Source organism: Protopterus annectens, chromosome 13.part0 (genome assembly GCF_019279795.1).
Source record: "Protopterus annectens isolate FY-2018-M chromosome 13.part0, PAN1.0, whole genome shotgun sequence".
Lineage (NCBI taxonomy): Eukaryota > Metazoa > Chordata > Ceratodontiformes > Protopteridae > Protopterus > Protopterus annectens.
The window spans coordinates 694,494,314-694,515,257 of record NC_056747.1 but is presented as its reverse complement, the minus strand read 5'-3'; the positions used below and the strand labels follow the sequence as shown (position 1 = coordinate 694,515,257).

The following is a 20,944-nucleotide window of genomic DNA, read 5'->3' as shown; positions in this document are numbered from 1 at the left end:
ATGCTAGGCAAGGCTGCCTGGTTGGTAACTCTAGACTTAAAAGAGGTTTACCTGCATATCCCAATCAGGGAATCTTGCAGAAGATGCCTCCACTTCAAAGCAGGCTACTTGCATTACTAGTTCTCTGCACTGCCCTTTGGCTTATCTACTGCTCCCAGGGTCTTCACAAAGTGCCTGGCACCAGTAGTTGCATTTTGCAGGCAAAGAAATATTCAAATTTATCCATACCTGGATGATTGTCTAATTCAGGCAGAAAACAAGGACACTCTTCTAAAACATCTGGCATTTGTAAAAAGGCTTCTAACTTGTCTGTGGTACACCATAAACGAAAAGAAATCACAACTGGTACCCTCTCAAACAATTACATTCGTAGGTGCAAGCTTGAATACAACTGCCCAGATGACTTGCCTTACACCAGAAAAACAAATTCAATTGATGACTTACTTCAAACAGGTGGCCACAAAACCCCAGCTATCTGCAAGACAAATTCTACAGGCCTTGGGGTTCATGGCCTCCTGCATTCTTCTAACTCCATATGCAAGACTGCATATGAGGAAACTTCAGTGGTACCTAAAAAGCTTATGGAGTCAACATTGTCACTTCCTGGAAACAGATTCATATCATTCCTTGCCTGCAACTAGAGTTCCTATCGTGGGCAGAGGCCTGCCACCAAAACAAGGGACTGTCATTCATTCCAACCCCCTGCTGCCCAAACCCTTAATACAGACACATCAGACAATGCTTGGGGGAACATCTGGCAGGGTGATGCATTTAGAGCAAATGGAGCCCAAATCAAATGCACGTATATATCAGTCAGAAAGAGATGCTAGCTGTACAGAATGCTCTGACAGCCTTCAAGGACTACCTTCATCCAGGACAACAACTGATAAAGACAGACAACACCACATTCATGTGGTACATAAGCAGGGGGGTACACATTCCTACCCTCTTTGCAGACTAGCCCATGGCATTGTGGAACATGGCATTGACTTATCAAATACATCTACAAGCTCAATTTTGCCAGGAAAGCAAAATACTCTGGCAGACGAACTAAGCAGAAATCTTATGGACCCACGCGAATGGAAACTGGAACCACAAATCTTCAACATGTTGACACGCAAATGGGGGAGCCCAGACATAGATCTATTTACCTCTCCCCAAGGTTATCAGTTGGACAAATTCTGCACAAGAATTCATCACTAAAAAGCTTGGAAAGTAGATGCTCTATCCTTCAGCTGGAAAAACCTATCAGTCTATGCCTTTCCCCTTCTGCCTCTGCTCTCCAAAGTCTTATTAAAAGTCAGACAGGAAAAACCAAAAATGATTCTGATTGTTCCAGACTAGCCTCACCAACACTGGTACCCGCTTCTGTACAATGTGTCGCACCTTCCACCATGGTACCTGCCTCAGACACCTTACCTACTGTCTCAGCAGAACTATCAAATTCTGCACACTCAGCTCCAAACTTTGAATCTTGCAGCGTGGCTAATCAACTAATTTAACCCATTACATCTCTCAGCAAACCTGTGATAGATGTCATTTTGGAGGCTAGAAGGCCTAGTACTAGAAAATCTTATGCTGATAAATGGAAAAGATTCTGTGCCTGGAACCAAGCACAAGGAATAAAGCACAGCAATGGCCAATATTCCTCAGATTCTGCAATACTTAACTGAGATGCTTCACAAGGTCCTATCTTTTTCTTCCATAAAAATCCATGCCTCTGCCATTTCAGCTCACTACAACACAGAGCCTCCCCTTTTTTCTCTTCCTCTGCTAAAGCAGTATCTCAGAGGTGCCAAAAATTTAAGACCACCCAGGAGAACACCAACTCCAGCATGAGACCTCAATTTTGTTTTGGAAAAACCTCTCTTTACCACCCTTTGAGCCAGCTGCTACTGCGGGCCTAAAATTTCTCTCTTGGAAAACAGCTTTTCTTTTAGCAGTCACTGCAGCTAGAAGGATTTCAGAACTACAGGCTCTTGTGGCAGTGAAGCCTGTCATTATTCTTTACCCAGACAGGGTGGCTGTGAGGACCAATCCATCCTTTATGCCTAAGGTGGTATCTAGTGTGGCCCTTAATCAGACCATTCATCTGCCAACTTTCTTCCCAAATCCACAGAACAAGGGTGAGCGGATTCTTCATTCATTGGATGTACACAGACAACTAAGATTCTACCTAAACAGGACAAAATCTCTAAAAAAAAATCTGAAAAACTACTGGTGGCATTTGCTGCAGGGGCAGAGGGAAAGGCCATTTCAAAGCAGACCATTTCCAAATGGATAAGCCCATGTATTCGTTTCTGCTATATGCACCATGGTAAACCTGTCCCCAAGGGGATCAGATCTCATTCCACCAGGGCTGCATCTACTTCTGCGGCCTTTCGCAGAGGAGTTCCTACCAGAGACATTCTAGAAGCTGCTACCTGGAGCTCAGTTCATACGTCCACCAAACATTACCATTTACCTCTCTTCTCTAAATCCAGAGCAGGCTTTGCCACTGCTGTCCTGCAGGGCCTTATAGTTGCTCCTAATACTGTATAAATCCATCCTCCCATCCATAGCTTTGGGATTCTACCCAATTTTAATGACTGCAACAGTGAAACATGAAGAACATATTACAGTTGTGTACACTTAACCATAAATGTAGATGTTCGAGTGTATTCACTGTTGCAGTCCTGGTTACCCTCCCTCCAGACCCCTGTTTTTTCTCTAACTATACCTCTCATTTCTGTTACTATCTATAAAAGCCTTTTTGGTGTATTTGCTTTTGTTTGGAGGTATATGTTTTGTGTTTTTTATTATATATATATATATATATATATATATATATATATATGTATATGTGTGTGTGTATATATATATATATATATATATATATATATATATATATATTTTTTTTTTTTTTTTTTGCTCCCCATTTGGGAACACCTGACATCTGGGGCAAGAAAAACCTGATGTAATGGCGTCTGCTGCATGTTTTATACCCCTGACGACCTGACGTCATGGAAGAAGGGACAGCAACCGACGCAGGACCAAAGACTTTGCTTATCAGGCCAACTGAGGGCAACCTGCCAGCAGATTACCCAAATGTAATGACTGCAACAGTGAATATACACTCTAACATCTACATTTATGGTAAGTGTACACAACTGTACTTTATTACCTGATTGACTGTTTGATCCAGTCATACTGTATTGAGGAGCTGCAGGCAGCTCTAAACTTCTCCATGCATTGCTTTTTGGGTTTAAGCATGTGCCAGAACTTTCAAAAGTCAAACCTGCACCCAGTAAACGAGAAGAATTTCCTGGGCACCCTTCTAGATAAAAAAAAAATGCAAACTGTCAGTGCCCCAGGATAAAATCCTGCTCATGAATAAATTCTTTTTAAATTCTTAGCAAAAGTCACACTTAAATAGCAACATTCTTGAAGGCCTGATCATCTCTCCTGATGGTATCCTATGCAAGGTTAACACGCAAGAAGGATCATGTCATCCATATGAAGTCAAGCATAACATACAGTCCTTTGGACAAATAATTTTGCTTATTCCTTCTGATAAGAAAATTGTTTAATGGGCAGTACAGGTCAAGAGCAATCTAGATGTCCCTTTACTACTCGAGTCAAATCAGAAGTTCACTGTTCTCATATGTTTTGAGGGTTCATGTGCTTTGTATCCAATTGTAGGGAATGTAGTCTGAGAAAGAGACACGTAAATGTGTAAGAGGTTATGGATGTTTTCTATGCCTGTCAGCTTTTCAGGTAGTAATAGGCAGCAGCTTTGCACATATTCTGTCAGTGGAGTGGAAGGCAGCAGTTTCAATCGTACCCCATATCCAGACTAGCTGTGAAGCTTTGTGGCTGCCTGCATTCTTAGCATCAGAATTCAGTGACAGACTGTTTAATCATGAAGTTAAGGACCTCACACAAATGAAAGCAGGACCTTTGTAAATCTCACAAAGAAGTGAGGCAGGTCTCATCATCTTTGTTATGACACCAATAAAATTATATTGCTTACAGGTGTGCTTGCACACCACAAGAGCAGCTGTATCCACTGTAACCCTTTTTCAGAATTTCTTAGGTGAAGGTGTATTATTTTTTGCTAAGCCTTTAGCACAAGCTGTCTGGTGTTTGAATATATGTGGCAGCACAGCACCCCCATGAGCCATACTTGCTCTCAATCCATCTGTCCATGTTAGTTTTGCCAGTATTTAACCCAGTTGTTTAGTGTTGATGGTTACCTCTCAGAACTTGGTAGAGTGATTGCATAGAAGGGAGAGGGTCAAGGAACTACCTCATCTATTTAGGAAAGGCAGCTGGTTTAGTTAGTGGAGGCTGTAGGAATACCTTATGCCTCTGAGTGCATTTTAGAAGCTCCTGCCTGCTTTGAGGTATGGCTTAGGAGTGCCCCCCATCCCGACCAGGACATGAAGTTTCCCAACCCTCCCCACATCTAGTCTGATCACTATTCTGACCTCTAGTCTTCATTATGAATAAGGAGAATGGTCTGACCACCACCTGTGCCTCACTCTAGCCACCTCCAAAGATGGACAGGCAGGTAAAGCCTTCTAATTCTTCTCTTCCCCATGCTAGCTTCAGTAGTTTTCTGAGCTTTTAATTGAATTCTGTTAATTTGGATTGTAATCGGGGCTTTATCCTCCTATACCAACAGAGCTAACTCAAAATATTTGAGAAGCTGCCACTTTGAATCAAGTTCACACATTTTCATAGAATTAGAAGTTGAATATTCACTCAAGGAGTAGGGCTGGTTCTGATTCTCTTGTGCTGCAGGGGATGTTGTAATCCACCTCCTAGGTCCACTGTTTCATAAGCTTGCCTTTATGTGTGTCTGCATTGCAGGTATGGATTCTTATGAAGAACATAGTACATTTGTGTGATTACTTTTCATAAATGTAAGTATTTAAATACTGGAATCATTGGTACACTATCCACCCATTTCTCTTCTCTTTTCATGCAAATGTCTTTATATTAAGAAGAAGCTTCTTCACTCATTTTCGGATATGTTGTTTTGTGATGTGTAACATTTGTTATAGCCTTAGGTGTTTTTTGAGATTGCTTCTCTAGTGGAAGCTGTTTGTGTTTTGCATTTCTGTTTGATGGTGTTTTGGTGATGCACTGCTGGCATTTTATTTTCCTTCTCTTGTTTAGCCATGTTTAGAAATCCCACTCTGCAAGGTGGTATTTAGAGATACAGGTACGTTTGATGTTGACCAGTTGCTTCAAAATGGAGATGGAAGTGGTGGAGGTTATTCTGTTCTTTGCAATCAACTCATGTTGTATTTGTTGGGGGTGTCAAGTTCACGTCTAGTATAGGAAATATCAGACTGCTGTAGAAGTTTTGCAAGAAGACTATAGTTTGCCTACAGCTCGATCCCGTTCATCTGCTTTCATTTTTGAATGTACTGCAGCAGTGAAACCTATTTGAGCATCTTTGGATATGGTTTGTGCCCTCTCAGAAATTGTACTGTAGTGCTGATTACTGGGCTGTTTGGAGTCCCTTTGACAGTTCTTGGGGGTGTAAGCTGAAAACATCAGTCATGGGTCTGGGATACAGAGCACTGGCAGTGAAGATGGTTGGAGAAGAGTATATCCAAAAAAAGAAAAGTGGGAGGATTACAAAAATTGGCAAGAATTCTTATTTTTGCTAAACCGTTATTGCCACTTACATATAGACATTTACTTGTGCTATGTTTGTTATAATTTTGGTTTGTTTACTTCATTCTGTTTTGTTTTACATATGTGGTGGAAGGGGTGGGGTAGAATGGCCAAAACAACTAGACATTGGGGGGGGGGTGTACAAATAGTGCGTTCATTTTGTTTTTTTAATTGTTCATGCCTCAAGCCTTTTGACATTCACTTTTCCTTAATTTATTTCATTCTGTTTTATTTTGCTTGCCCTCTGTTTTAATTTATTGGTAGAGTAAATGAGTGCATTTTGTTTCCAGTATAGTCTGTCTCATGATAAAACTTCTAAAATGATGGTGAATATTATTACTTTACAGCGCCGGAAGTTAGATGCTGTCTATTACTACATGAGGAGCTTGGCAGCCAGTAATCCCATCCTGACTGCAAAAGAAAGCCTTATGAGTCTTTTTGAGGAAACCAAACGAAAGGTTAGTTTGTCACATTTGCTTGAGAACATGTATGATTTTTTTGCACTTTGATATGGAGAGAAAATGTTCTTTGTGTTTTTAAGGTACATTCAAATGTATCATAACCTTCCTTTTTATCGCTGGAATACTTGTCCTTCAGTTTGTTTATCCTAGACATTGTGTTGCAGAGTACTTCACTGTTGTGTTCCTTTGAGCAGAGTTTTCTTTAACTAGGTAGTGATCATACTTCCGTTGATTAAATGAAATTGACGCTAAGTGGAATATGCTACGTTTTTAACATTGTTTTTCCTCAGCAAGTGTAGTTTGACTCTAGACGTTTTGCAAATAATAGTGCCAGCAGTCCGTTTAAGTCAGAAGAGACTGCTGCCTGTAAGTGCTACTGTTCTACATCCCCAATACTGATTTATCTGTTGACTTAATTTGGATGTTTTTGTTGTGCAGATGTTCTTCGTGTTTCACTGTTGCAGTCATCACTTTTGGGTTATCTGCTTGCGGTAGCCCTCAGTTGGCCTGATTTAAAGTCTTAGGTCCTGCGTCGCTTGTTGTCCCATCTTCCATGATGTCAGGTCACCAAGGGTATAAAACATGCAGCCGATGCCATTATGTCAGTCTTTCTTGCCGTGCGCTGCCCGAAGCAGAAGCAGTTCGCAAGTGCCAATTGGCCGATTCCTAAAATTTTCGTTTTCGAGTTTCAGAACCAAAGTCTTCAACTAAAGCTAAGTACCCCATTGGAGAAACTTTTTCTTGCTCCTTACCGATGTCAGAAAAAGTTAATAATTGCATTACTTGTGGAAAGCAAATACCTCATAAAGATTTTCATTTGTACTGTATTCCTTGCCTAGGCCCTGACCACAATGTACCGTGTTGTCGGCTTTGTGCTTTATTTAATCAGTGCCGTATCCGTCGTTGGTATATTTTTGCCTCTAAATATTTCTGTTCTCGGTTTAATTATCCAGAAATGTCGGTTAGCTATCCGACTACCGGGATTCCGAAAAACGCAAGGATAAAGACAGGCCACCGAGGTCCAAAACTGCTGATGACGCTTCTCCTAAGCCAGTCGCCAGTTCGCTGGTACTCAGTGAGGTGCTTTCGCAGCCCCTGATACCTGCTACTTCTGATTCGCAGGCCTCTACTGAGACCCATTCAGAGTCCAGTATGCTGCGAGATGCTTCAAGTATGGAACCTGCGGGTGTCTCTACCTTGGATGGGTCCGGAGCCGCTGTGCAGGCACCGGCTTCCGAGGGTGTATTCAGGCCTACAGACTTGCATATTAAACCAGCGCCTCCTTCTTCTTTTAGGCCTAAATCTCGAACCATGCCTAAAAAATCAACGCCCAGGCCACATGCTCAGGCCTCAATGCCTAAAAAACAAATGATAAGAACGGCTGAAGATCTTATAACTCTAATCCGGGGAAGCCAGCCTCCCCCTTCTAAGAGACCTAGGACTGAAGTTGTTTATGAATCTTCTGACCAGGATTCTGATTTTTCTGATTCTTCTGATGATCTGGATTTGCCCTTATCTACTTATGAGAATTTTGATGCAGAGGACTCCTATTCCCTCTACTTCCCCTCCAGAGGATTTTTCTTTTGGTGAAACCTTGCATACTCTGAGGGAGCATTTCCACTGGGAAAGCCAGGATTTTTCTGAATCAAAAAAGAGGCTTGGGGATTTCTTACTCTTGCCTCAGCATAGGCCTTTAGCTATTCCTTCTGTACAAGACATTGTTGATGATGCTTTTTCGGAATCTTGTTTGGCCCCTGATTCTTTGCCTCCTGCTCCCAGAAAACCTGACCGATATTACAGGGTTCCTGATTCACACAAGTTCCTTTTTAAAAATCATATTGCAGAGTCAGAGACTATTTCACAGGGACACAAGGGCATTAAGGCTTCTACTGCTAAAAATCCTACCCCTTCTGATGGAGACTCCAGGGCACTGGATAGATGGGGTAAGAAGGTTTACACTTCTGCAACCTTGGCCATTAGGGCTTTAAACTGCCAGTTTCATATGTTAAAGTATCAACAACATGTTATTGGATTGCTTAAACAGAAAATTATGTTGATTTCTGACTGCAGAAAATAAAGAATTACAGTATTTAATGCATTCTGCTGAACACGTTGGAAAACATACTTTGCAACGTGGATTTAATTCTTTAGAGGCCTCTTGCGGGGCTGCTGTTACTGGTTCTGTGCTCAGAAGGCATGCTTGGCTTAAGGAGCACTCTACCTGATCATGTTAAAGCCAAGTTGTTGGATGCTCCCTTAAATCAGGACCGCCTGTTTGGCAACAAGGCTGATGAAGTTCTTAAAAAGATGGAAGATAAAGCTAAATCTATGCAAACTGTTAAAGGTTTTTTACAAGTTCAGCCTCCTAGATTTAGTAGTGACTGGCCCTCTAAGTATTGGGCCTTTCCATCCTCTTCAAGGTCTTCTGAAGCCAAACCCAAACATAGCAGAAACCCTAGGTTTCAGTCCCAGGGGACACACAAGACTAAGCAGTGGGGGGTAAGACCCCCCCCCCCATGGAAAACAGTCTGAATGTCTTGCTTCTAAAACTTCCAAGCTCTTCCCAACTAAATGCTTCTTTAGGTGGAAAGATTGATTTGCAAGCCAAAAACTGGGAATTGTCCCAAGTATACAGATTTCACTTCCACATCTTACCAGCACCAAGCGGGTGGCCAGATCTACCCCCAAATCAGTGGGCAGAGACCCAAAATCAAGTACTGTCTCTCTTAAGCATGGGGGCTATTCACTTGGTACCAGAAGAAGAAAAGGGACAAGGGTTCTATTCGAGACTTTTCCTGGTACCCAGAAAAGGCAATACATGGCGTCCTATCCTGGACCTTTCTACTCTAAATACCTTCCTGGTGATTCCAAAATTCAAGATGCTGACTCTTCACCAGCTGCTTCCTATGCTAGGCAAAGATGCATGGTTGGCAACACTAGATTTAAAAGAAACATACCTGAACATCCCTATCAGGGAGTCTTGCAGAAAATACCTACGCTTCAAAGTAGGCTACATGCACTATCAGTTCTCTGCCCTGCCCTTTGGCTTATCTATTGTGCCCAGGGTATTCACAAAGTGCCTAGCTCCAGCCATTGCATTCTGCAGGCAAAGAAATATTCAAATGTACCCATATCTGGATGATTGTCTAATTCAGGCAGAAAGCCAGGACATACTTTTGAATCATCTGGCCTTTGTTCAAATGGTACTGACTTGGCTGGGGCGCACCATAAATGTAAAGAAATCACACCTGGTACCCTATCAACAAATTATATTCCTGTGAGGAAGCTTGAATACAATTTCCCAGATGGCTTTCCTCACGCCAGAGACACGGATTCATTTGACAGCCTATTTCAAACAAGTGGCCACAAAATCCCAGTTATCTGCAAGGCAAATACTGCAAGCCTTGGGGTTCATGGCCTCCAGCATTCTTCTAATTCCATATGCAAGGCTGCATATGAGGAAATTGCAATGGTATCTCAAATGCCTATGGTGTCAACATTCACAGGATCTAGTAGCAATGATTCCTATCATACCTTGCCTACGCCTAGAGTTCCTTTGGTGGGCAGAGGCCTGCCACCAAAACAGAGGACTACCATTCACACTACCCCCTGCCACCCAAACCTTAACAGATACATCAGACTATGCATTGGGGGCCCACCTGGCAGGGAAGTGCATTCAGGACAAATGGAACCCAAGTCAAATGCACCTGCATATCAATCAAAAAGAAATGTTAGCTGTACAGAATGCTCTGACAGCCTTTAAGGGCCACATTCTTCCAGGACAATTAATGATAAGGACGGGCGACACCACTGTTATGTTGTACATAAACAAGCAGGGGGGTACACATTCTTGCCCCCTCTGCAGACTAGCCATGGCATTGTGGAACACGGCCCTGAGCTATCAAGTAAATTTACAAGCTCAATTCCTGCCAGGAAAACTAAATACACTGGTAGATGAACTAAGCAGAAACCTCATGGACCCAAACGAGTGGAAACTAGAACCAAGGATTTTAAACATGTTGACAAGCAAATGTGAAGCCCAGATATAGACCTGTTTGCCTCCCCCCAAAACTATGAGTTGGACAAATTCTGCACAAGGACTCCCCACAAACAAGCTTGGAAAGTGGATGCTCTGTCCTTCAGCTGGAAAAACCTATCAGTTTATGCCTTTCCTCCTCTGCCCTTCAAAGTACTACTAAAGATCAAACAAGACAAACCAAGGACGATTTTGATTGCACCAGACTGGCCATGGCAACACTGGTACCCCCTCTTGCTCAATGTGTCACTGTGGGCCCCATGGCACCTGCCTCAGACTCCTACTCTATTATCTCAGCAGGAGAACCAAATTCTGCACCCTCAGCTTCGAATACTGAATCTAGCAGCCTGGTTAATTGCATAATTTCTCCTCTACCATCCCTCAGTAAACCAGTGATGGATATTTTAGAGACAGAGGCCTAGTACAAGAAAGTCTTACGCCGAAAAATAGAAAAGATTCTGTGCCTGGAACCAATCTCAAGGGATGAGCACAACAGTGCCCAATTTACCTCAGATTTTACAATACTTAACTGAGATGCTTCATAAGGGCATGTCTTTCTCCTCCATCAAAATCCACTCCTCAGCCATCTCAGCTCATTATAACACAGAACCACCCCTCTTCTCTCATCCACTGCTTAAGCAGTTCCTCAGAGGGGCCAAAAATCTACAACCACTCAGGAGAGCTCCAGCTTCAGAAGACCTTGAAGAGGATGGGACCTCAACTTTGCACTGGAAAAGCTCACCCTTCATCCTTTCGAGCCAGCTGCCACTGCTGATTTAAAATTCCTGTCTTGGAAAACAGCTTTCCTTTTAGCAATCACTTCAGCAGGAAGAATATCTGAATTGCAGGCCCTCATGACAGTGGAGACTTTCATTATCTTTCATGCAGACAGGGTGTCCCTTCGGACCAATCCCTCTTTCATGCCCAAGGTGGTGTCCAGTGTGGCCCTTAATCAGTCCATACATTTGGCAACCTTCTTTCCTAATCCACAGAACAAAGGGGAACGGATTCTGCACTGCTTAGATGTGAACAGACAACTTAAATTCTACTTGGACAGAACTAAACCTCAAAGGAAATCTGATCAACTGCTGGTGGCATTTGCTGCAGGGGCAGAGGGGAAGGCTATTTCAAAGCAAACCATTTCCAAATGGATAGGCCATTGCATTAATTTCTGTTACTAACACCATGGAAAACCTATCCCACAGGGGATCAGACCCTACTGTACCAGGGCTGCATCTACCTCTACAGCCTTTCTCAGAGGCGTCCCTACCCGGGACATCCTAGAAGCTGCTACCTGGAGTTCTGTACATACTTTCACCAAACATTACCATCTGCCAATTTTCTCTAAATCCAGAACTGACTTTGCCACTGCAGTCTTGCAGGGCCTTTTAACTGTTCCTAATTTTATTTAAATTCCTCCCCCCATCCTTAGCTTTGGATATCTACCCAAAAGTGATGACTGCAGCAGTGAAACATGAAGAACATAGTACAGTTGTGTACACTTACCATAAATGTAGATGTTCAAGTGTATTCACTGTTGCAGTCCTGGTAACCCTCCCTCCAGCCCCCTTCTTTTTTTGGATATACGTCTACTTTCCTTTGTTATCTTCAAAAGCTTTTTGGTGTATTTGCTTTTTTGTTGGAGGTATAACCTTGTATATTTATAGATTTATTTGCTTCCCATTAAGGGGGCACCTGACATCTGGGGCAAGAAAAACTGACATAATGGCGTCGGCTGCATGTTTTATACCCCTGACGACCTGGCGTCATGGAAGAAGGGACAGCAACCAATGCAGGACCCAAGACTTTGTTAATCAGGCCAACTGAGGGCTACTGCAAACAGATAACCCAAAAGTGGATGACTGCAACAGTGAATACACTTGAACATCTACATTTATGGTAAGTGTACATAACTGTTCCTTCTGTCAAATTCTTAAAGTTAGTAAGCTGTTGTACGTGACTGAGAGGTAGAATATCTTTTTGTACTTGTAGCTTTTCATGTTCTGGAGTGAGTTGCCAGAGGATCAGTAGAAGTTCAAATATGACATGGTTAAAAACCTTCCTTTTGTGATTCCCAGGAATGAGTTTGAAGGACGTTTCTTTTTTGTCTGATGGCATTGAGCAGTGATGATGAATGGTATGTTTTCCTAAACCTGTGGTATGGCACTTGCACTCTGTAGCACATACCAGTAACAAATATTGCATACCTTCTTGATGCCACATGTATATGAGTGGGAAAAAGTAGCAGAGGCTTTTATGATAATGCCCATCCCACAAAGGAAGAGTTTTAAGTGAATTACCCTGTCATAAATGTTGGACAGGATGCATAGTAGTCTTCTTATGTAAGGGAAGGAAGATATGCGGTACCCCCTTTTTATAGTCCCTTCATGGGAAAATGCACTATAACCAGACAGTGGGACACAAATGGCACTTGGTAAGAGAAAAAGTTTACCTTTGACTCCTTCGTTGGTCCCCTGATATATTGTGACTGATTAAAAAACTTTTTGAAATATGTATTTGCAGTTATTTTTATTTAAGCTAAATGTTTGGGAAAATGTGGCAAGGGTTTAAGCAGAGATGAAAAGGAGCAACTACGTACAATATCAGCCTTGTTAATTATTAGTGTGGATGTGTAAGCTATACAGTGGGAACATTCAGAATAACTGTCATGTACAATATGTGGGAGTAGCAGCTTTCTGTCAAAATGTCCATTTTGTCAGTATTAACATGAAATGTAAATGGTCTTATAAGTATAGACAAAAAAAATGAATATTTAATTGTATTAAGAAGTGGGGAATGAAAATAGCAATGTTACAGAAGAGACATAAATTTGACAGAGTAGATTTCAAGGAGTACATTCAGCAAAATATCAGGGACAAAGGAAAAAGAGTATTAATACTAAGTGTAAGAGGGAGCCCCAGTAGTGATGGAAGAGGATGTAAATACAGTAATAGATTTTTTGGTAGCAAGGGAATGTTGGCGAAGGAGGATTATGCTGGAATGTATTTATATTCCATATAAATCTACCATTAAGGAACTTAGCAGAATTGTGAGAGTAATAAGCTTTCAGCAGAGAATATTATTTTGGAGTAAGAAATTGTCGGATTTGCAATAATGAGGATGTATCTGGGTAGAGAAGGGAGAATATACCAGCAGAGGGTAGATTTCTGAATAAATTAATTAGAATATTTGTTGTGGTGTGAATTCAGTTACACAAGGTTCAATAACTAGGCTAGATTAGATGGACATTATCTTTCACAGGGTGATATGGATTTAATTGAAAGTTTTGAAACCTGTCCAGTGACTATATCGAATCGTGCAGTAATAAAAATTAAGATAAAGATGCAGAGTAATGATGTAAAAGATGAAGGATTGGTGCTTTTCTTCTTATTTGTTTGGAAAAAGAGAAGAATTTAAAGAATGAGTAGTGAGCAAGATTTCAGAGTAATAATAGGGGACAGTGAGTGAGAGTGATAAAATGAAAATGGTCCGTAAAGGCACTGCAAAAATAAGAAAGAAATGGATTTGGTAAAGAAGTAACATAAAATATTTAGAGGGCCTGACTGTCATTAAAGTATTGCAGAAGAAGGGAATCTCGCTTAACAAGAACAATTGTAGTTGGCTTAAAGAAAAATAAAGGAATATTTATTTGAACAATATGCATCAGTTGAGAAAGGTTGCATGTAAACAATTGCGTCTTTAACTTGAGTGCAGAAATGTTTTATCATAATCTCTTAAGCAGCAGAAAGTAGAAAGAGTTGTAGACAGATATAGGAAATGTATGAAAAGAAAAATAACCAGAGCTCCTGTCGAGCCACTAACAATACTTCATAAATTTTATCAACGTTTGTATAAAGCAGGCTCCTGATATGTCACTAAGAGAGTACGTGGCATGAGGCGAGCACTCCTTGAGAAATAATACAAATCCATCCCATAGTTAAATAGCAAGTTGAAGAAACCCTGGGCAGTAAACTTGAGTTATAATAATTAAAGTGAATGTCCAAAAGAAAGATGAGATTGGCATACGAAAAGGTGCAGAAGTCGACAGACAGTGGTTGAGAAGAACACCCAACTGAGAGCACTGTGGATCCTGAAGTGCAACAACTCTCAGAGGGATGAAGGTATGGCAAATCATGGTGAAAATATTGATAAACTGTACAATGAATTTATGAGAATTAGAAATTCTCTGTTGGATTATTTAAAGAAAATGGACAGAAGGCAGGAAGAGATGGCATCAGACTTTTCAAACCAGTCTGATGAATTAGCGACATTCAAGGCGAAAGAAGAAGAGATGGAGACCCAAGTAGCTGAACTGTTGGTGGCAAAAGCAAAGTTGGAGGTGAAACTGCAAGAACTTAGAAGTAAGGGCAATAAGAGAGAATTTAAGAATGTCAAATATGCTGGAAGATGTTGAAGGCAAAGGACTGCGAAAGTTTTATAATCGATTAACTTGGTCAATGGATCAGACTACAGAAGGATATTTTTACAGGCAGAGCATATGGAGTAAATTCATGGCAAAAACAGAGCACTGATTCCCTCAGCTGGTATTACTGAAGGTCCAAAATTATCAACTGAAGAAGGATTTGCCAAGTTCATTGTGGAGAAAAGCAAACCCATCTGCAAGTTATGAAGAACAGTGTGTTTATTGACCATGATTTTTCACGAGGCATGAGAGTAAAGCATTGTAGATGTATCCCTTATTTTAAGATATGCAAATGACTGAACCTTAGATTCAAGCTGTTGTATCCAGAGATCTTTAAGATGTCCTTATATTGTTATGTTGCAGCATTCATGATCTTTAGGTTAGCTTCCACCTAGCGACCTGAATTTCCGGGTAGTATACAAAAGCTTTAGTCACTGCAAGGTACGTGGGACGTCTGACGTTGGCCGTAGGGTGCATGGGCCATAAAAGAGATGTCTGCCTGTATCGTCCTCTGAACTTCTCTGCTGCCAGTCGAACGTCAGCTCATCCTGTTGTCCCTGCCGTCGGATCCTGCGATTTAAAGTTAAGTACCCTGTTATGGCCTTTTTCTTGTTCTTTTTTTTTTTGGTCACTGCATGCCTGCCCAGGTTCATGTCATCCAGAAAAGGAAGGTGTAGGTGTGGACAACATAGCCTCATAAGGATAGGATGCCTGTGACCTGTGTCTGTTCTGCCTAAGTCTCAACCCTGACCATAACACCTGCACGATTTGTTAGGCATTTGTCCAAAAGAGACTTCACAGTCATCTGCATGCCCTTAATATCGATCTATCTAGAGAACCAATGCCTCAAACATCTTGTTCTAGCAATGGAAGGGCTGTCCAGCCATACCATCAAGCTACCAAAAAAGAAGGCCAGAGTTACCAGGGCTAAGCCTTTTGCTGCACCTCTTCCAGCCGACGTTCCCTCTGTGGTCGAGGTATGCCTGGAGGAACGTACGGAACTAGCAGACTTGGTGTAGTGGGTACCATTTTGGAAGCCGCAAAACCAAGGTCTGAAAGTACGTCTGTTGAGGTAACGTAGACGTCAGATGCTTACGATGAGAGGGAACCTCAGCTCTCTGCGAACATCCAGACTGGTTCCACCGTTAGTGAGGCTTCTGAAGCTAGGTTCTCCTTAGGGCCTACACCCTCGAGGTTTGTTGTTTCTTTAAAAAAAAGACAGAAAACCAAACATATGACTTAACCTCCTGAGAGCTTGCCTGATTGGCAAGCTTTCTCTCAGTGTTTGTTCAATGCCTTTATGGTCCTTAGGCCGTCCATAGCTGCTTCTCCTCTGCCTGCCCCTCTAGTTATCAGCCCTAGGCCTCAGACTGTAGAATCTCTTACAATAGAGTCCAAAGACTCTTCAGAGAAATTCTCTGTCTTATGCTTGACAAATGCCTTCCCCGTTTCTTTGATCTTTGGCTATGAGACACATTTTGAAGCCCTTAGATCCACCATGTGAGGACTCTCTGTACCTTTTATAATTGCAATAAATTAAATTATCCGGAACCACAGACAACAGTATAGATACAATGCAAGCTTTAAAGTTTGTAGTTTTACATATGCTGTTGTCTGTTGTTCCAGATAAATTAATTCATTGTTATTTTGAGCATTTTAGTTTATCTGTTTTTATCGCAGTGGTGTTACTTTGTTTTATTACCTTTTCTAATTGCACTGGATAATGTGAGGAGGTTACAGAATGGGGTACAGTATTTTGTAAGTAGTCTGGAAAAAACTTATAAATGGGCATTTTACATTTTTGGCATGTCTTATCTCCATGGAGATGTTCATCGTGCATACAGCTGCAGTCATTACAGATGGGTTATCCTGCCGTCAGGCGGGTCCTCGGTCGGCTGAATTCCAAAGTCTAGGTCCGGCGTCGGTTGTCGTCGCTTCTTCCCTGACGTCAGAGCGGCAGGGGTATAAGAGGCAGCCAACGCCATCTTCTTCAGTCTTTCTTGCCGCGCCGTGCCCGAAGCAGAAGCAGTTAGCAAGTGCTGGTCGGCCAGCTCCTGAGATTTACGAAAATATTTCAGCCGAAGTCTTCTTGAAAGCTAAGTACCCCGTTTGGGAAAGTTTTCTTGCCTCAGACCGATGTCAGACAAAGTTAATAATTGCATTTCATGTGGGAAGCAAATACCACATAAGGATTTCCACTCTTTCTGTATACCTTGCTTAGGCCCAGAACACGACGTCTCGGCCTGCCGTTTTTGTGCTAGATTCAACAAACGCACTATTAAGCGTCGGGCGGAGTTCGCCCTTCACTATTTTGGTAAAAAATTTTATTATATTATGTCGTCGGATTCTCCGACTCCAGTTTTGAGTAAAAGACGCAAAGATAAGGACCGACATACGAGGTCCGCGACTTCTGCTGACACCACACTAAGGCCGACTACCGGTTCTCCGGTTCTCAGCGAGGCGCCTACGCAGCCCGTGAGTACCGATGACACTACATTACCGGTGTCTTCAGTACCCGAGGTCGCAGGCTCTTCGGTCCCCATTCCTACTACAGATACCGACGCCACTCTTGGCGGGGAAACTTGGAGTTTAGACAGGCCTGCCATTTCTCAAGGTGTCTTCAGGCCTTCCTCCTTCTCTATTAAAGCTTTCACAAAATCTAAAGCAGCCATGAAAACCAAAAAACAGGGACCTCAGACCCCCTCTCAAGGCCCCATGCCTAAAAAACAGATGCTCAAAATGGCTGAGGATTTGATTACTCTTATCAGTGGTTCTCAACCCCCCTCGGACAAAAGGTCCAGATTGGAGGAAGACTACCCTTCGTCAGATCAAGCCTCTATTACCTCTGAACATTCTGAGGACCAGGACTATGCCTATTCTCCTTTTGAAGACTCTGATGCAGAGGAGTCTATTCCCTCAGTCTCCCCCCCAAGGACTACTCTTTTGGGGAAACCCTACATACTTTGAGGGAACACTTTCACTGGGAAGGCCAAGATTACTCAGATTCCAAGAAAAGGCTCAGGGATTTTCTCTTGCTCCCCCAGCATAGGCCCCTGGCTATCCCTCCTGTTTTAGATATATTAGATGATGTGTACACAGAAGCCAGCCTCAACCCAGATTCTTTACCTCCAGCTTCTGTTAAACCAGACTGGTATTACCGGGTTCCTGATTCATACCAGTTCCTATACAAAAGCCATACTGCTGACCCAGAAACTATTTCACAGGGTCCCAAAGGAATTAAGGCCTCTACTGCTAAAAACCCATTACCTTCAGAGAGAGATTCCAGAGCTTTAGAAAGGTGGGGGAAAAAGGTGTATACCTCGGCCACTTTAACCATGAGGGCATTAAACTGTCAGTTCCATATGTTAAAGTATCAACAGTTTTTGTTATCTCAGTTGAAAAGCAAAATGACACAACCAGAACAACCAGATTTAAAAGAGTTGCAGGATTTGTTGCATGGTGCAGAGCAAGTGGGTAAACATACCTTGCAGTGTGGTTTTGATGCTTTAGAGGCCTCGTGTAGAGCTGCTGTTACGGGGTCTGTTATACGTAGACATGCTTGGCTTAAAGAGCAAGCCTTACCAGATCATGTCAAAGCTAAATTACTAGATGCACCTCTTCAAAAAGATGTATTGTTTGGTGTTAAAGCTGAGGAGGTACTAAAGAAAATGGAGGAAAAAGTGAAATCAATGCAAACAGTGAAAGATTTCCTGCAGGGACAACCTCCACGTTTCAGCAGAAACTGGCCTTCAAAAAATTGGTCCTTTCCAGCCACGGACAGACCTCAAAGAGGCAGATACAGACGCCCAAGGGGTAGAGGGCAACTTCAAGGATCTTTCAGAGCCAGACAGTGGCAAGCACCAACCCCAAGAGGTGGAGAAGATAGATCACAGTAATTCAGAAAGCAGACACAATGACTTCCCCCTTTACCTGCCAAGCAAAGCTTTAATGGCAGCACCTTTGCGTGGAAAACTGGCATTAGTCTCAAAAAATTGGCATATTGTCACAAAAGACAAATGGATTCTGGATATTATAGACAGAGGCTACAGGTTCCACTTTCACACCCTTCCAAAAATGAGAGGCATGCCAAACCTGCCACAAAATCAAAGGGCAGAGGCACAAAAACAAATTTCAGCTCTCATGGACATGAAAGCGATTCAAGAGGTACCTGCAAAAGAACAAGGTCAAGGGTTTTATTCCAGACTATTCCTGGTACCAAGGAAAGACAAAGATTGGAGACCTATTTTAGACCTATCCATCCTAAACACATATTTACAGGTACCAAAATTCAAGATGCTCACATTACAGCAGCTTCTTCCCATGCTGGGCAAGGAGTCTTGGCTGGTAACATTGGACCTCAAGGAGGCATACCTGCATGTCCCTATCAGACAAGATTGCAGAAGATACCTCAGATTTCTTGCAGGTTCAACCCATTATCAATTCTCTGCATTGCCCTTTGGCTTACCTACTGCGCCCAGAGTGTTTACGAAATGCCTGGCATCAGTAATTGCCTTCTGCAGATTTCAAGGAATACAAATATACCCATATCTGGACGACTGCCTGATCCAAGCGGACAGCAAGGACATACTTCTGAAGCACCTGGCGTTTGTAATAAAACTGTTGAACTTTCTGGGATACACAATCAACAAAAAGAAATCAAAACTAATACCCTCTCAACAAATAATTTTCCTGGGTGCCAGCTTGAATACAACCACCCAGATGGCCTACCTCACGCCAGACAAACAAGGGCAACTGTCTCAATACTTCAGCAAAATGGCAACCTTCACCAGGCTGACTGCAAGGAAAGTCCTGCAGGCTCCGGGATTCATGGCATCTTGCATCCTTCTGATCCCATGTGCAAAGCTGCATATGAGGAAACTTCAATGGTACCTAAAAAACTTATGGTCTCAACACAGCCACAGCTTGGAAACAATTATACCACTCATTCTATGTCTTCAAAAGGAATTTTTGTGGTGGGCTCAAGCATGCTAAAGAAACATAGGTCTCCCTTTCTGCGTACCTCAAGCAACTCAAATCATCGCAACAGACGCCTCTGACTACGCCTGGGGGGCACACATGACAGATCAGTGCATTCAGTGCATTCAGGGAAAATGGTCCCAAAAAGAGAAGCACCTACACATCAACCAAAAGGAAATGCTAGCAGTGCAAAATGCTATTATGGCCTTCAAAGACCTACTGCATCCAGGCCAGCTATTGATAAGGACAGACAACACCACAATGATGTGGTACATAAACAAACAGGGGGGAACTCATTCATACCCCCTGTGCAGACTAGCCATGACTCTATGGAACACAGCACTGGAATTGCAAATTCAACTTCGGGCACAATTCCTGCCAGGGAAGGAAAACACACTGGCAGACAGCCTAAGCAGAAATATGACAGATCTACACGAATGGAAGTTAATCCTCAAGTTTTCACAAAGATAACTCAGGCATGGGGACAGCCAGACATAGATCTCTTTGCTACCCACAGAAATTACCAATTGGAAAAATTTTGTTCAAGGACCTATCATCCACAGGCCTGGAAAGTGGACGCACTTTCTTTCAATTGGACAACGTTGACAGTCTATGCCTTTCTGCCTCTTCCTCTGCTGCCCAAAGTTCTATTAAAAGCCAGAGCAGAGAGTACGAAAATGATTCTCATTGCTCCAGATTGGCCAAGACAACACTGGTATCCGCTCCTGAAGAGCCTGACACATTCCCCACCATGGATCCTACCCTCTAGTGCCTCTTCTGTTGTCCCAGCACAACTTCAAGACTTTTCACAGCCAGCTCAAAACCCTAAACCTAGCTGCATAGAGAATCCCTTGATTTCCCAACAGACCCTCCTCTCCAAGGAGGTGCAGGATGTCATCTTGGAGGCCAGAAGACCTTCTACTAGAAAAGCCTACTTCGCCAAATGGAAACGATTTTGTGCCTGGAATCAGGAAAAGGGCCAGAATCCTTGGGTAATAAATTTACCTCAAATTTTACAGTACCTAGCTGAGATGTTAAACAGTGGACTTTCCTTCTCCTCCATCAAAATCCACGCTTCAGCCATTTCTGCACAATACAACACAGATCCTCCTTTATTCTCTCATCCTGTCTTAAGACGGTTCCTCAGAGGGGCAAAGAATATAAAACCTCCAAGGAAACCACCAGTCCTTGCTTGGGACCTCAACTTCATATTGGAAAAGCTGACCCTTCCTCCCTTCGAGCCAGCTGCTTCACCAGAACTACAATACTTGTCATGGAAAACAGCCTTCCTTCTGGCTATCACCTCAGCATGCAGGGTTTCGGAACTACAGGCCCTCATGGCTGTGCAACCTTTCATCATTTTCCATCAGGACAGAG

At 42.5% G+C, this 20,944-nt stretch overlaps 1 protein-coding gene across 2 annotated transcripts in view; it reads left to right on the top strand.

Annotated features, from left to right (window-relative positions):
- SMG6 (SMG6 nonsense mediated mRNA decay factor) overlaps positions 1-20,944 on the top strand; it is a 3,859,488-nt gene that overhangs the window by 467,973 nt on the left and 3,370,571 nt on the right. For both annotated transcript variants that reach the window (XM_044054377.1, XM_044054376.1), the window contains exon 7: positions 6,018-6,128. In XM_044054377.1, coding sequence (XP_043910312.1) covers positions 6,018-6,128 — 111 coding nt within the window. The remainder of the gene's footprint in view (positions 1-6,017; positions 6,129-20,944) is intronic.